Source organism: Colias philodice, chromosome 17, assembly GCF_061535455.1.
Source record: "Colias philodice isolate Cphi_HAF_F1 chromosome 17, ilColPhil1 Martin Lab GWU primary, whole genome shotgun sequence".
Taxonomy (NCBI): domain Eukaryota; kingdom Metazoa; phylum Arthropoda; class Insecta; order Lepidoptera; family Pieridae; genus Colias; species Colias philodice.
This window is the reverse complement of record NC_143102.1, coordinates 4997096-5014647: the sequence shown is the minus strand read 5'-3', so window position 1 is coordinate 5014647 and position 17552 is coordinate 4997096. Positions and strand designations below refer to the sequence as shown.

The window sequence follows — 17552 nt, the reverse complement described above, 5'->3', positions numbered from 1 at the left end:
TTTAGGCCGTTTTTGAATTCTTGGTCGAAGCTTTACGCAGATCCAGGTATTAGTAAAATTATTAGATTTATTTACTAGCTTAGTTTACTAGTACTTGGCTGAAAAACAATCTACTCAAACACGCATATTTTATGTAGTTTTTTCGAAATAGTTCCGCGTGATTATTGTTTTAAAATGCGTGGTATTTTTTATTTGGTTTGTGTCTACATTAGTAGTATGTATTATTATTTAAGAATATAGCAATAACAGTAGGTAACAAAAGTGATTTTTTTTACAACGAATTGTTCAAAATTGCTCTAAATACAGCTTCCAAATGAACAATATACATTATTGTAATACTGTGTTCGCGCTCAGTAACGGCCGGTACAACCTTATATGACTGCTCTGTGGCATGTCTGTGGCCGGTAGGTACCATATATTTGTGGGTATAAATAAAACAACAGATAAGACGAAAAAGAAATTTATTATTCACCGTTTATTCATTTAAACCCAATAAAAGCAGCAGTCACAAAAATGTCATAAAGTACCTACTATGTACAAACAGTGAATAAATACTATAATTATGTACCTACAGTATAAGTTATAAGGTACAATATATTTCTAAATCTAAAAATATTCGCAATTAAATATGAGATGCAAAATCATTTATTTAAGTTGCTTTGTTTTAAGTTTTACAACAACCTAATAAAAATCTCATCAATTTGACACGCATAGAACAACAGTTCATAATAAAGTTTATGTGATGTGAATAAGATTATAATACTTAGACCAATGTTGTCACTAAGAATTTCAAATTGAAGAGAAACAATCTTAATAATCCTTAATTAAAATTTGTAATAAAAAAGAACAACATAAAATAATATTTTATTATGCAATGCTATATTATGCAGACTAATCACAGGCGCAGCTTTCCAAGTGGCAAGAACAAAACTAGATACCGATTCAGTAACACAAGAAGATAAATTATATAACGGTGCGGACGGCGTACTATAATTTAAATAAAATAATATCTACCTATGTAATAAATTATATCCTCGCTTAGAATTTATCTTCCCATTTACTCAGGTTAAAATAAAATTCGATGTTTTAACATAATTTTAAACAAAAACACGCATGCATAAACAACAGTAACAAAATAATAAAAATTAAAATTAAAAAACAGAGTAAAAGAAGAGATCTAAAAATGATAACATCAATATTGTCATGTAGCTTCCATGATTTCAGCTTTTCTTTACACTTAAAACTAAGTCCAAATTGCACAACATAAATTATAGGAATGTTTTTCTTTGGCGCTTAACTAATAATCACAAACAAAATATAAATTCGATAATCGATTCACAAGCACTGAGTGAAGAAAACAGATGTAGAACTAGATAGAACTTATACAATACTCTGTGTATAATACTATTTCTTAGAACACAAATATAATCTTAAAACGTTTAAGTGCTTTTAGTACACTATGTGTACGGAACTGTCTATTAAGTAATTATGCTAATATTTGCAACATGCAAAATTATGCTAAGTAGCAAATAAAATTAATTTATCTACGTTGAATATCACACTTGATTGCAGTCTCTATGTCGTTCTGGCCTTGCGTATGTTTGTTTTCTCAGCCTCAGTGAATCCTAGTATATTTTCAATAGCATTTAGATGTCCTTGGTGGTTCTCTGGGTCAGTGAGGAAGTAATAAATCGCCGATTTCAGGAACTGTAGCGTAACTTCAGGGTCGACGTTGCTCTTGCTGCCTTTCTGAGACTCGACAATTCGGCGGTACATGGCCTATGAAAAAGGGGATAGGTATAAGTTCTCTTATGTTAACAGTAAATACAAACTACATATAAAACTACGAAAGGTCACAAAAATTATCTAAAGTGTTAATGCACCACTTATGAATTTACTTAATGATGAGGACTGAAAATAAAACAAACACTAACAAAAATAAAAACATCACACTACACTGGATACTACTTGAAGGTTATCTACTTTTACTTATTATTAATTAAAATTATTAAATTACTAAATTAGGGGCATTTCAGTCATCATACTTGAGTAATTAAACTTTAATAACAAAACTATACTACTCTACATTAATATGCTAAAACTAAAATTATACCTTCCAATTTCACCAGTACCCAATAACCAAAAGAGGCTGTTTCAAATAAAAAACATGCAGAAGCTAAATTAAAAATTAATTTATACAATCTAAGGTATTTAAAGGATAAAGCATAATGAGTTAGTGCTACCTGTATCTACAGTTTGATTTATTGTTATTATTCACAATTAAGGCATAATAATAACATAAAATATCCCAATAAAAGTAATTAATATTAACCATAAATACATTTAAAATAACAGTTGTAATTAGACACAAATAATTCTGCACTGCGTCCCAATTAAGTCTGCAAAACAAGGTAAAAAAAACAAGGGCAGATGTACTAATGTGCTGAAGCGAGATAAAACATAAGTAGACAAAGAATCTTGTTCCATTGTACTCTCTCTATGAATCCAACCTTTCGAGCTCCTAGGACCCATAAAGAAACAGCCTCCTTTGCACTTAGAAGTACTTGTGACTTTGCTGTTCTGTCCGATGTGAATGCTGTGTCCTGTAATTCACTACATTTTAAAGCGGGTCCTGTTATTTGCATCTACTGGCTGTATTATATTGATGAGGAGTTACTACTCAATCAATCAACCCTGAATGAAAACTTAGGGGTGATAAATGATACATGACCTCATAGGTTAATGTTGGAACATTCTTTAAATGCGTTTGTTAGAAGTTTGAATTATTAAGAAAATGAAACTGGAATTGATAGGATTAGCAATATATGAGTAGTTAGTAAGGACATAACATACTCGGACGTTCTCAAGCTCCGTCTGTGTTATTTGTAGCTGCTCTAGCAATTCCTCTACTGATACCCGGCTCATCTGACTCTGAGATCCCTCCTGTTCACCTTCCTGTAAATTTTTTAACAAATTAAATTATGGTAAACAAACATCTTAATACTATTATAAAGGCGAAAGTTTGAATGGATGTTTGTTACTCTTTCACGTAAAAACTACTGAACAGATTACAATGAAATTTAGCACACATATAGAGGGTAACTTGGATTAACACATAGGATAGGTTTTATCCCGGAAATCCCACGGGAACAGGAACTACGCGGGTTTTCCTTTGAAAACGCGGGTTCACGGGCGGAAATCTAGTTAATAATAATTAAAAGAATACATAATTATACTAGAAAAATGAATATACCTTCTCTAACTCAAATTTAGCAGCCTCCAAACCTTTGTTATACATTTGAAGGTACATAGCACGCTGCCTATTTTCTTCATCCTGCAGCTGTCGACTGGCTTCCTCCAACTGCTTCTCTAAAACGTGTATTCTCTCTTTAGCTTGCTCATAATTAGGTAACAATTCACAGTATCTCGTATTCACATCTGATAGTTTCTGAAGTAATGCTTCAACTTTGTCATTATGGGCCTTCTTCATTTCTTGTGTCTCCCCCACATGTGCTCGCATGACATCTTCTACTTTTTTCTCATAGAATGATATTAAATTTCTTCTTTCTTCATCGCTGTCAACTGCTTCAGTCATGCAAGAAGCGTCATGTGTCAGCATGTGAACGGATTCTTTAGAATGCAATGATGAGTTGGTGAGATCATCAAAGTGACCAGAATCAGTAAAGGATCCTTGCATTTCATTTCGGCTTCGGGTAGGTGTCCGATCTTTGAACAAAGGACTGTCTGTCACATCATATGATCTACATTGATCTTTGAATTTAATACTTTGTTCTTCAATAGACGCCTCATCATTGTTCTCCCTTATAGTGACAATCTCGCTCGAGTTGGACTTTTCATCAGGTGAAAATATTGATGCTTTGTACAGACGTAGTTCCACAACCTCTTTTGTGAGTTGGAATATTTCACTATCTTTTTTCTCCAAATCTTTTTTTGCCTGGGTAAGTAGACTCTTCAGACGACGAATCTGTTTTTGTGCGCGTTGTGTTGGTGTAAGATATTCCTCTCCTGCGAGGCCGGCGTGTGAGGAACAGTGCAACACGTAACGCATGGACCTTCCACTGAATGTTGTACCATTGAATGGTGCATAGCCTGCATCTACTGAAGCTGCTGTGGCTGCGCTACCATAACTGTGGAGGGACTCGTCGTCGGGCAGATCTTCCGGGGAGCCCGGTGGGGTATGGGCAGAATCTGTCATACTCATTTTCCTGTCCATACATTCCTGTATTTTTATACAAGATTTTTTAGGTCTACCTTGCGTGTTGGCATTAAATGACTGAAATAAAAAAATAAGGTATTGAAGATCATAGATTACAATCTATTTAATTCAAAAGAAATTTAAAAACATAACTAGGTATTTCAAATAAAGAATTATTTTTACTGTTTAACTATTCAGGCTGAAAAGTGTGTCAACATGTCAATAAACCCATCGCGTTTGCTTGTTTTCAGCGGGTTGACACGTTTACGGCTTACGCAAAGTGGCAGTCGATACCATATTGTTTCAGTAATTGCAAAACTTACTTGACTTCGAGGACGATGGCTTGGTTCTGGTAAACGAGAGCCATCGTTCCGTTGTTTTTGATTTATGTTTTCCGTGATTACTGGAATGTATTTCCTTGCAAGTAAAGGTGAGCGCTGCACCATTTTTTCACCGCGCAGCCGCAGTGATGAAGCTCGTCGGAAATTCCCTATGATATTTCCCGCGCTGTAAACCTCGTCCTGGAATTCTGCAATCCTCCTACTATTATTTCTGTTCATCATTTTCTTTATTAGTTCTCATTGACGAAGTGTTCTGAAAAACAAGTGCTAATTAAATTGAAGTCACGTTTTGCAAACGCAAAGCAAAACAAACGAATCAATCACAGATAAAATATGAATATGGAAATGAAAATTTATATTCTTTATAGATAATTAAAAAATATATACATATTACTTATTTAAAATCAAGAAACTAATAATTATTATATTTTAAATAACAACATCAGGAATAATAATATATTTAACCCATCGTTAATTGTTATGCGGCTAAAAATAAATGACATGAATTCAGTAGGTACCTCATAATTTAAATACAGCATGGCTAAGTAGCATGGAGATATGTATACTAAGACATACGGCATACCTGTCTAATTATTTAATTCTTATTTACTTATCGTAGGTACATAATCTACAATTACCAACTCTAAGTTTGTAAACATCGGCAAATTTCTTTAGCGCTGGCACAAACCTGCGTGGAACTCAAAATAATAAAAAACCACAGTAAAAAACTATGTATCACGAACGTGACATGGGTAAAGCCGGCTACTCACGTACCTACCGCAGGGGCAATAGTAGAACAATCTCGGTTGCATGGCGGTCGGAGCAATTTCAGCTGTTCTCTAAATTGCCCCTGCTTGCCTATACACATTACAATTAAGTAGCCAATTAAAACCGGCTACTCACGTACCTGCAGCAGGGGCAATTTTATAATTGGACCCTTAGTTGTGATGTGTATAGGCAAGCAGGGAAATTTAGAGAACAACTGAAATTGCTTCGACCGCCGACTAACCGAGAGTGTTCCAATATCAAAGTAGGTACCCTTTTGCACGCCTCATAAGCGAAGCGTTGAGGTGGGTACTACTGTCACTTCGCGCAAAACATCTGATTTTTCAAACTTAAAATGTCTTTATGTATCATACATTGCACTTGTAAGATAATACATACACACACATATTAAGAAAAAACACTATTTTTAACGTTCATGATATTTTTGATGTCATTTTTGTTATTTAAACTAGTTAAAAAACAGTTTAAAAAAGTTCTGTCTTGGACGTCCGTGTGTCTGTATGTGCGGATCCTTTTTCTTGTTAACACGATAGCGACCGAAATACTTTACTAATCGAGTCTTTTTTTTTCTCTTACGCTTGAGTATGCTCAGGAATAGAACCCTTTCATTTTTCAGGGTCTGATTCGATATGGTTTAATTGTTATTAAATAAACAAAAATAATAATTAATAAATATTTATTAAAAAAAAATTATGAGGCGTGCACTTTTGGATTTTCCAAATTATTTTTAATTTTTGCTCATAAGTCTAAAACCTGCACAAATAGGATTACGGTTAGTTGTAAAAAAATATTCTACATAAAATTTCCTTTAGACATTTTAGTTCTAGGGGAACATGGGGTAGAAAATTCCTTTTCTTTCCTTCTTCGTGCGGATGCAGCCACTGATTAGTTTGATCGAAACTCAGTTTCTATCATATTATCCAGCTTTCCGGGTTTTCAAATACTTAGATACCAATTCTCATTATAATCGGTTCATAAGGTTCATACAAGGAGTTTTTTTTAGCACGTACATTTCGAGCAGATTCTGCTTGATCAGAAATGCTTGTGAGTTGCGATAAAATTTCTGAAATAGCTAATATCTCAACAATGCCACTACTGTAAATATTTTAAATTTGGAAGCCCGCGCCGCGGCCGCGCCGGCCGGCGAGTTGGGTTTCATGTTTGTAAAAATCTAATTATACATTTTGTAGGTAATAAAGCTTTAAAATTTAACTAAATTATCGTAATCTCTAAAGCTCCAAATGTTTTATTCAGTCGTAACTCGTAACATAGGCTAGATAAATTAACAGTCGGGTTTTTTTTATTTTCATAATACCTAACTATATACTTAATAAATATTATAACTGTTAGTCTACAAACTGCATATAAATATACCTATATAGTATATATTTGTATTTAGTTTTTAATGAAATAAAAAAAAAAAAAAAAACAATATAAATTATAATAATTTAAGACTTGCTTGTATTTTGAAATGCATTTGGGGTTTGGTTGCATTGCGGGTCGATTACATTAAAATTTTTATAAGACTATGCGCGACCCTGATGCGCTGTAGGGAACGGGTTAACCTATTTAATCAGAGTAGGAAACAATATTAAAATGAAATACTTTATTCACTTTCATAATATGTAGGTATTTGTGAATCTATCTGTAAAGATAACATAACTAACTTTATAAATTCAAATCATTTATTTGTAACTTTTCGTTTTTTTTGTTTAATTATAATTAAATTAATTTTAATTATAATTAAACAAAAAAAATCCCCAATAACATAGGCTATACATATTTTAATTATCCCTAATCTGGTTAATAACTGGTTGGTATGTCAAAGGAAATTCCAGTTGGATGCTTCACTGTGGTAAAAACATCAGCTAGATTAGCCTATAACACTCATATCATGAGCTCTATCAAAATAATAAAAAAGGACAAGTAGTTAACTTGAATGTTCTGTTTGGTAAATAATGGTTAAAATTTTCATTTTATTCTACCAAACCGTGACGTTGCTATTTATTATAATTTCTTGGTCGTTATTGCGTCTTGCACAGACAATCGTAGTTTAACGTACCGAAAATTTCAAGGTCTTACCTTCAGCAGTTATTATTTGTTTCGACATTGTAAACTAGCACAACCAATTATTTTGTTTAGTTAATATTTAATTAATAATAACTTCTACAAAGGAAAGAAGTTAAAATAATTTAAAATATGGATCACACACTAAGATCGTGAATATATGATAACTATACTGCGAGTTATGACTTACGACTGACTATGTTACCCGCTCTACAATTTTTAAACAGTACCAACAGTACCTAAATAAATTTTATCACACGCTAACATAATTAATTGGCTAAAGTGAATCGTTTTTCATTATAAACCTATCTCATACCTAATGTAACAGGTAACTACATATACACAAAACGCAGTGTAACCAATGCGTATTGTTGGCTGTTTCAACAAAATGTTTCAACACTTTATTTCGTTACACAATAGCTCTAAGAACTGTTTCTCACAGAAATTGCAAGAATTTCTGTATACAATGCCTTAGTATGATTTATAACATTTGTTTTTGAAATTTGCTTAAAGTTTGTAATGGTTTGTTCGTAATTATAAATCCCATTGTTTGTAAATATGTATATAAATTTAATTTATGCGAGGCTTATTTTTGTTCTTAAATAGAAGTAAATAATATCCACATCAACTTGTTAATTATTCATCCACGACGAAAGGAGAGTTCAGACTTCAATTCCCACATTTTATAGATTTGTGAGTTTTTCTTCCCTTTCCTTTCCTTTCTTAGATAGAAACTACGTTATAAAAATATAAACTAGTAAGTAGATGCTTCCCAGTAGAAATTTCTTCGGGACGAAAGCTTATAAGTATTCAGTTCAACAAGTTTTTCATAAGCAACTCAATTTTACCGAGAAAGAAAATCTCTCCGTCAGCGTAGCCTAGTACGCCTAGTCACTTTAAATTGCCATCAAACAGAGAAATCTACTTTTCTCGTACGTAGGTACATAGGTACTAGGTTTTTAAAATGCTAATGATGGTGGCTATGAACATTTAGTCCGTAAATTTAAATACATTAGTAAGTAAATACTACCCAATTACAATAATAATATACACAAGTTATTTTATAAAATAACTTGTGTATATTATTGTATTGGCACTCATCATGGTACCTACTCTATACAGGGCTCTATAAAACGAGTAGAGACAGGAGTGTCTATCAATGATTTGTTCAAAAATTATGAACAAAACTGGTTCTATAAAAACTATAGAGAAAGGAAATCGATATTTTGTAGATTGGAATTTCCTGCAGTGACCTTTTAACCATGTCAAAGCATAGGTACGATTCTTATTGAATTTTTATTTAAAAAAAAAACAATACTAATAACCAAAGCATACAAATATTTTGTGCTAGTAGCTACATTATTTGTTGATATTGTACAAAATGCCTTTGTTACATTGAAAGGAAAGTCGATGTAACAAAAGTTACATAAATATAGACTGCCTTCGTGTTATATTTTAGCATATCTGTTAATCATTCTGCATACTAACTAATTAATGAGTACATTCTGTGTATTAATTATTGATTACTTTCACTGAAAACTTACATATTTATCAAGACATACAAAAAACGATATTTATTTATATTGGAACTTATTTAAAAGGATTTTAGTTTTTACATAGTTATATTTATGTTTAAACATTAAACAAAGAATCCTCTCCGACTAGTGTCTTGTTATTTAGATTTCTATGTCTCAGCTCAGACCATTAAAAGTTGTATAGTAAGTATGTACTTAAAGCTAATGTTAATTGAGCGAAACTCCAATTAAGCAATCTGTGAGTTCTTTATCTAATAATTACAATTGCGTAAAGTTATTATATATTATTATATTGTTAAACGCATTGCCGTAAACAGCAGAACTGTCTCTTGTTCCCATTAATTACGATGAATTTCTGTTTTATCTTTGGTATGCATCATATAATTGTAGCAATATTTGTAGTACGTGCTCTAGTTTCATTTAAAAATAAGTCCTAATTAAATAAAAATCTAAATAAAGAAAAACTTTTTTCCTATTTAATTTCGGTCTCTACCACAGGTCTCTACTTATTAGGTTTCTAAATAAATGTTGATGAACCTGTGTTTTTTCGTAAGTTTTAGATATCTCTACATACTCTATTTCCCTTGGTCCGGTCGTGGGGTAACGTACTTTTTTGATGTGTTCGTTATGGTCAGGAGAAGGGTCTTATGAAAGTGCTTAAATTAAAAAAAAAAATTGAGAAAACACGCGAGGGCAGGACGACTGTAGCTGTCGCATCAGCTAGTTTTTAAAATTATACTGCATTTAATTCAAAAACAGCATTTCTCAGGAACAGGTTTAATCGAATTCTGATGTGTGTGCATATGCGCATATATTTTCTTGTTTGTATATTTATTTTATTATCTACTTTTTGTAATCTGCTTAGGTAGGTACACTTATTAGATAATGCTAATAGGTACTACAAATATCATTTTTACAATACAAATATTTGATTAAATTCTAAATATATCAACATAAATTTCCATTATGAATATTATGTATATTATAAGTACATTAATATCAATTTATTTAAAAATATTTTAATAAATTACCAACATTAAGTGTTTTTTCATTTTTGTTTAAATATAAACCTACTTATAAGTATGTACATAACTAGATAATATATATAACATTAAGTAAGTACAAAAATCTTGAAAAATAATTATCTCTTTCTAAGCAAATAAGAAAAAAACTTTACATAAAGACACAATCCTTAACGAAGGTGAGATTAAAGTACTTTGATATATTGTGGTAAATGAGGTAAGGAATTGTAGCTAATAATATTATAACGAGATTTTTGTATCATTCTAGAAGCCACAACCACAACATTCAATTATAATTGTGATACTAATTGTAAGATAAAAAATAAATCAAGGACGAATATATCCGTTTCGATATTTTTATTCAGTATTTCATGTTGTATGTGTAAAATATTATTGCCCTGGTAACGAATAACAATTTTATTAACATGATAATTTCCTAAAAATTTATAGTCCTTTTACCTATATGGTTTGTATACAAACAGCTTCACTTTATAAAACTCACCTTTAGTATTAAAACCTTGGCAAAATCACCTCTTCACTGAATAATGTTCGCGCCGTGCGCGTATTTTACAAGCACTAAAAAGTACCGTCGGAGCAGTCGAATATCAGTAACACACATCATCACTTTCGTTATAATCGTATATCGGTAACCTAAGTCGTTCGCACTATATTAATCGTTAGGAAAACTTGTAAAACAGCAACTCGAACATCGCAAATTACATAGAGTAAACCATTCACGGTAACTTTTACGCTAAGAATGTTGCGGCAAGTTGTCGGGGCTGGCGTGCTTGGTCAATCGTTTACCTACGTTGTCGTTTCAACGCCACGCTGCGGACACGACAGTACAACACGAGAGCGTTGCAGAAAAAGTGAATAACGTTATCAAATAACAATATTCACTCTTACATAGTAGGTATATCATGTTACAGTTACATAAATTATTGACTTCAACTGTTATGTCAGCAATCGTTTTGCGGTACCCAGCCCCACTGCAGTCGTGGCTCCGAATATACTGAACGCCATCTCTCGGAGTTCATTTGAGAATTGAAGCGTTTTTTGTTAAATACAATATAATGATTGAGCTAGATTTGAACTCGTTTTTATGCATAATAAAGAATACTTACTCAGGTATGTTGAAAGGTGAATACGCTCTAAGAATGGTCTCTAGCAATGAGGTAATAACTGCCTTAGTTTCCAAAATTAATGAATAGCGTTAGAAGGCTTGTATTGTTTGGCAACAATCCAAACCAATAGAAATTGCCGGTAATGCGGATGGAAATTGTAGTGGCGTTTTTCCGTCGCTTTGCAATTATTACGACATACTCTGATAACGATGAAAACATGTTTCACAAGTACGAATGTGTTGCTAATTCGAATATCGTAATATGTAATGTATTATTAATGGACCAAAACATACGCTACGAAGACAGCTATTTTTTTTTCTAAGATAAAAGTACTGTATGTTTTTTGAGTTACTTTTTTATGTACTGTTTTAACAGTACTTTCCCTTAAGATAGCATTACACAATTCCACTCTGTACCTTGGACATGTTTTAAACTGACAATAATTACTTAGAATATTCTACGAAAATAAAGGAAACCAACAACTATGGCCCAACCACCTGATACCTTGTAGCATTAAAAAAAATGTGTTATTATTATATTAACCTTTTAACATTTGCGATAGTTGAGAAAAGTTGAAAATAACACAAAAGGCTATTTTTATAGTGGTCTAATTGCTCAATTATTAATGTTTACCAACTGATAAATATTACCCACAGGTAGGTACATGCCTTCTTATTTTCGGTTATTTTAATCGTTTTTATTATTAATAACCTCAGAGCATCAATTAACGATATGTAATTTCATAAACACTTATTAATAACATTTAATAATTACTTAATGAGTTGATTTAAACATATATTATTACATAAATTATGACCAATTAACACACTTCTAATGTAAGTGTTACGTTCAAAGATTTCAACACAATTAATGTGTTACACAACAGCAGTCAAATAAATTGACAAATATTGTAGATTTCGAATCGATAATTTCTTAATTTACTTTCCGCATGCCTAGCCATTGAAAATATATACGCATGAATAGATCGCATTGAAGAAACAATCCGCCAAGAAAAAGTGTGATCGAGATTGGCAGCTAGGTGACACAAAGTAAATATAATTTTTATTCTGTGATAACTGGCAACAATAATCATAAGATAGAGTATGATCGCTATAAATTTACATGAAAAATTATGTGCTCTAGAAAAAATGTGCGTGATACATTAGTATACGCAGAAATGTCTTTTGATTTATTCTCGTATAGGAGCTACCAACGTTGACAAGTGAGAATTTTAGTATAGTTGGTTCTTTGATATACTGCTTCTCTTCCTATTTCGGTTAGAGTCCGGGCTGTCTGGCTGGCCGCAGTGGTTGCGTTTATTAGTGCGCATCTTATCTGCAGAAAACATCCTTAATTTAAAGTCATTTATTAACGCGTAATTTTTAATCTTTTGCCTTTAGGTAGATCCATCAGACATAATTTTTTTATTGCAAGACGTTTTTTTCGTTGTTAAATAGGTGCCAGACGCAATTTTTTATTTTACAAAATCATTAAAATGTCATCGAAATAAGTGAAATTCCATCAACAATAGTAGGCAACTAACTTTGGAAACCTTTTTTATGTAAACAGGCAAACAGCGTGTATTGAGCGTGTAAAATACATCAAAACTGTAGCAAAAAGAGTCAAATATTCTCTCTATTCGAATTATAACGGAATATTCCCTTCAATTGTTAAAATTGAAATTTATGTACAACATAGGACTATGTAAATGCCACAAAGTGCCTACTTGTTTTTGTTTTACTATTTGCAACTAGATGGCGGTGGTCGGAGATCCAAAAACAAAGGAGTTTTGGATTTATATGTTTTATTTCTATGGTCCGGGAGCCAGCAGCAGATTTTATGACCAAGTTCCTCTCAAGCGGTAATTAGTAAAATGCATCAAAGTATAGTATTATGAAGCCTCGTGAACGTCAGCTGGAGCTCGGTTGGGGGGAAGAGCGGTTGTAGCCTTCCGTATCAGCTGACGGTTTTTCCACCAAGATACAGCCAGCTGACATATATATTTATCCACAGTTACATATAAGCTATCATCAGGTAAATTTTTGTTTGAGAGGAAATAACGGAAAATAAATTTTTCTTTAAATTTAACTTTCATGTTCGAGACACCAGCTGACGTATAATACACCATGTTGTAACCAGCTGACTATTTTTTTTCGTTGAGATATTGGGTTAGCTACAATTTGACAAATTTTTAGCTGAGAGGAAATGAATGAATGAATGTATTTTTTTTCCTATGTGCGTGGGAGGCTACAACCGCTCACCCCCCCAACCGAGCGCCAGCTGACGTTCACGAGGCTTTATAATACTATACTCTCATGCGTCTGACGAATTATCTCTTGAGAGGAAATAGTTAACCAAATTTGCACCTGGCTCCCTAACCACTACTTTTGTTTGTGAAACATCAAAATATGCTTATGTACTTTTTACGATTATTTATATATTTATTTATAAGTGTTAAATGTGTTAAACTTGCTCAAAACTTGATAAAGGTACCTATAATTGTTATTATAACTCTACGTTTTGTCTCTATAATTTTATATTTTCGAAAGGTTTTAGGCTAAGGCCGTATTTTTAAAACTAGCGCGAATAAGTTAATATTATTCTATAATAACTATGTAACTATAGTGTATAGCTACATAATAGTAGTGAGTCGTACACTAAAAATAAATAAACAACTAGGTACTTATTAAGAATATAATTATGTTGTTGGTAATTAAATTGTAATAGGGTCAATATCCACAATCTCAAACAGGTAGTCAAATGACAATATCGCATTATAGTCATCAACTGCGACAAGGTATAATGGAACACGTTATTAATTTCCTCGCTGTCCATTTGAAAGCGTTTATACAGAAACTATAGAGGGTTTTATCTTTAAAACGAGGTTCAGAACCGGCCTGACAGCCTTGCGATAGTGGAGGCCGCTTTTTGTGCGCCAATTTAAACGGCCAATACCACATTATTGGGACTGCATTATAAAAAGTATTTTGCGTTCACAAAAACGTCGAGACGTGCCCTTTTCTGGACATGAGTCACAATATAACATATAAAATTGCTTTCCGTTTTGGCAACTCACTCATTGTTCGGTATAAGGATGAAAGAAGACCCGATAAAAGGCTTAAAAAAAACGCTTACTTTACAATTACATAATCACTAGCCGCACCAACGGTCACTCAAGTGTTGTAGAAACACTATTTTGCATTTATATTCGACATATTAATTTATCAAGTGAACAATCAATGCATAATCGATGAAATTTAATCAATTATCGACTTTATGGATGGAATTGACGTATGAAATATAAGAACCCTGCCTTTATACGCTTGAACGCGCGCTCTCTCCTGATTTCTCTGACGGCATGAAGTATGAACATTTGCATGCTGGTGCATACGAAACCAATTATAATTAAGTGGATCAGATAAGATAATAAATTCTTACAAAGTACTCGCTCCTGTAGTATGAAATTAGATTATCTTGAAATGCAGAAGCATACCAGTATACGTTGCAATGGTGATTTTAAAACATCACTGGTTATTATAGAGTGGTATCTAGATCAGTGAGTATGTAAAACGGGTTTGAAATCGCTCATTACTTGCATAGGTGACTAATAGATGAAGATGCTATTTGCTACGTGTTTCAACACGATGGCGATACGTGTTCTCTTTTAGAAATATAGTCTTCAAAATTAACAATTGGTATGCGCCTTAAAAACATTTACAAAATAATTATAATATATAAAGCTTTATGTATATAAAAGTACGGAATGGAAATTATGTAAGATTGTACTTCAGATAAAAAAAGCAATACGAAAACCTGCTCAAGTTGCCGGAATTGTGTACCGGCAACTTGAGCAGGTACGTATGCTCTTCTGAAAAGAATTACAAAGGTTAATTTACTTATTAATTACTTACTCTGTTTTTAAATTGTAACATTTAGTTTTACATTATGAAGAAATTTATGATTCGCTGTCATAGATATTATATTGGAAACGTGACGTGAACGTAAAAACTAAAAACGAAAAAAAATATATAAAAAAGTATAAAATGAGTAAACCCATAATACCATATGCAAATTTATTCATAATCTTCAAATAATATGTGATTCGAAATAATACTTGACTCTACCTGATAATCTTTTAAAATTTTAATTTCTTCAAAATAATTTAGCCAAACTTACGCAACTTTACCTTTGTTAAAGTTACAAAAGGATGCATTATACACAACTATAATATTCTCGGTTGCGAATTGCATCACCGCAATATTTGAAAAGTAAAAAAATACAAAGAAACAGTCGCGTATTTGAAAGCGACTGTTTCTCGTAAGCATTGTGCGTTTGTTTTGTTTTCATTTACATAAGTTGGCTGTTGGACATGCAGATGAATCGGCGGGATGATTCACTGTCTCACATCTCGAGTCTCGACTGCCTACTTATGTGACACTGACCTTACTTTGTTTATATCGCTAATTATTTTATAACTCATATTTATAGTGAAAACTGTGAAATAAACCAAAAAGTACTTGACAGTGATAACGTGATATCTAGTAGATATATTATCTCATAGAATTGAAAGCGATTGCACACTTAATAATCCAAAATATAATGTAAATAAATGTAATTGCGTACCTTGATAAATATGTATTACCTATTATAATAATTATTATTTTTCAACAAAAAACTAAACTATCTTCCAATGGTCAAAAATGGACTTAATTTTTATGACACCAAGCAGAAGGCACTAGCTTTCAAATAAATAAACTACACTACATCTCCTTAGTGGCCAAATGATGACTTTAATAATGTTTCCGTTACCTATATGTATTTTGTATATGTATTATATAATATGTATATATTATATCTATTTATATTATGAATACGTATATATATATTGTAATATATGAATTTCTTTATTTATTACATATTGTATATTATTTATACTTTTACTTTTCTAGTAATTTATATTATTAATTTATTTAAACTTATTTTATCATTGTTTCTTTTTTAGTATAGGGTAAAAGTGGGATAGATGCCCCACTTTTTGAAATAGCCTCATAATTTAAAAAACATGAATCTTATACGAACACTTTGTATGAATATAGCTAGGTTAATTATCTGTTTTGAATTACTATATATATTTTTAATCCTATCATTTATAGATAATGTGTAATAAATATTTTTGTAGAACACCTTTTTTGAGGATAGATGCCTACCTAGTTGGATAGTTGCCCCACCATGAAAATACTAAGGAGGATAGATGCCTGCAGAGTGGGATAGATGCCTGACATACTCTATAAACGCGAAATCTAATAAAATTAATATGATAAACCAGCAAATGTCAAGTTCACATAGTTGTTCTGTTGTCCAAGAATATACTTGCGCTCGCACTCCTTCTTTTCTTTTGTATTTTCGTGGCGTGGTTCTCCTACAATCAGTATAAGGGCAGATCATTAATAAGTAAGTAAACATAACAAAAAAAAAAGCAAATTAAACGAGTAAAATCGGTTAACATAGAGAAAACCTCTGACGCAATCAGGTAAAAATATAAACAGTACCTGTGATTATCGATACTAACATGTACATATGTATTGAGGGATAGATGCCCTTAGAGGCCCCTAAGGGCATCTATCCCTCGAAAAAAAAGGGGCAACTATCCTTTTTGATAAGGATAGCTGCCCCAGTAGTTTTTTTATTAAATAAAAACAAAAGAGCCACTATTTTCACTTAGATTTGTACTTAATGAACCAGTGTATAGACATAATAAGAAATATAGTGAAATTTATTAATACTTATAAAGTTATGCAAAGGCAAATATCAACCTTTTTAAATTTTAACGTGTTCGTGAAGTTCGCCGCCGATATTATAACACGCACTAGCGAAACACGTCTTCACCAAACAACAGCTCATGCGTACACGAGGTGCGGGGTGATAGGAGCTCCTATTTAAATCATTAATTCGTAGTCAGGACTCTGGGAAGTGAGGTTTTTTGAAAATGGGGCATCTATCCTAGTGCGGCATCTATCCCACTTTTACCCTACACCGCCTACTTGTATTTGTAATTTATCATTGTTTTCCTTGGTTGGGTCACCTGGAAGAGATGGCTCTGTAGCCATAAGGTCACCCTTTGTGCAATTTGTTTGTATCGTATTTTATGTTATTTCTTTCAACTGGTGTGTGCAATAAAGAATTCATTCATTCATTCATAAAGTTATGTAATTTTCACAATTTTTAAAGTATTTTCAACAAGTATCTAATTAAAAGATACGTTAAAATATTATGTAAACAAATAGGCTAAACTGAGTATATGATTTCCCGAGTCCAATAAATTTTAGTTTTCAATTTAGGTACAATTTTTTTTAATAATTGTAACTAGTACCTATATTATTATGTAGTCAATTTAAAAAAAAAATATAAAACTATTACATAAATGTTTCCTCTTATATTATTATCTATTTAACTTCAATTGT

General features: G+C 32.0%; 1 protein-coding gene across 3 annotated transcripts; it reads right to left on the bottom strand.

The window, feature by feature from the left end:
- Positions 1-444: 444 nt before the first annotated feature.
- LOC149481049 (protein quick-to-court-like) lies at positions 445-11208 on the bottom strand. Of its 3 annotated transcripts, none has more exons than XM_089706032.1 (6): positions 11092-11208; positions 4540-4810; positions 3254-4294; positions 2854-2955; positions 2511-2603; positions 445-1779 (listed from the first exon to the last, which is right to left on the bottom strand). In XM_089706032.1, the coding sequence occupies exons 2-6, from the start codon at positions 4777-4779 to the stop codon at positions 1576-1578; spliced, it is 1680 nt and encodes a 559-aa protein (XP_089562158.1). In that variant the 5' UTR covers positions 4780-4810; positions 11092-11208; the 3' UTR covers positions 445-1575. The 3 variants fall into 3 exon arrangements, with proteins under 3 accessions (XP_089562158.1, XP_089562157.1, XP_089562159.1); XM_089706031.1 differs by lacking the exon at positions 11092-11208 and adding an exon at positions 10470-10938; XM_089706033.1 differs by lacking the exons at positions 2511-2603; positions 11092-11208 and adding an exon at positions 10470-10941.
- Between the last annotated feature and the right edge of the window lie 6344 nt (positions 11209-17552).

Excerpts from the sequence above, each read along its gene's own strand:
- LOC149481049 (XM_089706032.1), bottom strand. The coding sequence starts at position 4,779 with ATGATGAACAGAAATAATAGTAGGAGGATTGCAGAATTCCAGGACGAG. Across the intron at positions 2,956-3,253 it reads CTAAATTTGAGTTAGAGAAG|GAAGGTGAACAGGAGGGATC; the intron begins GTATATTCATTT and ends AAAAATTTACAG. Across the intron at positions 2,604-2,853 it reads CGGAGCTTGAGAACGTCCGA|GACACAGCATTCACATCGGA; the intron begins GTATGTTATGTC and ends AGTGAATTACAG.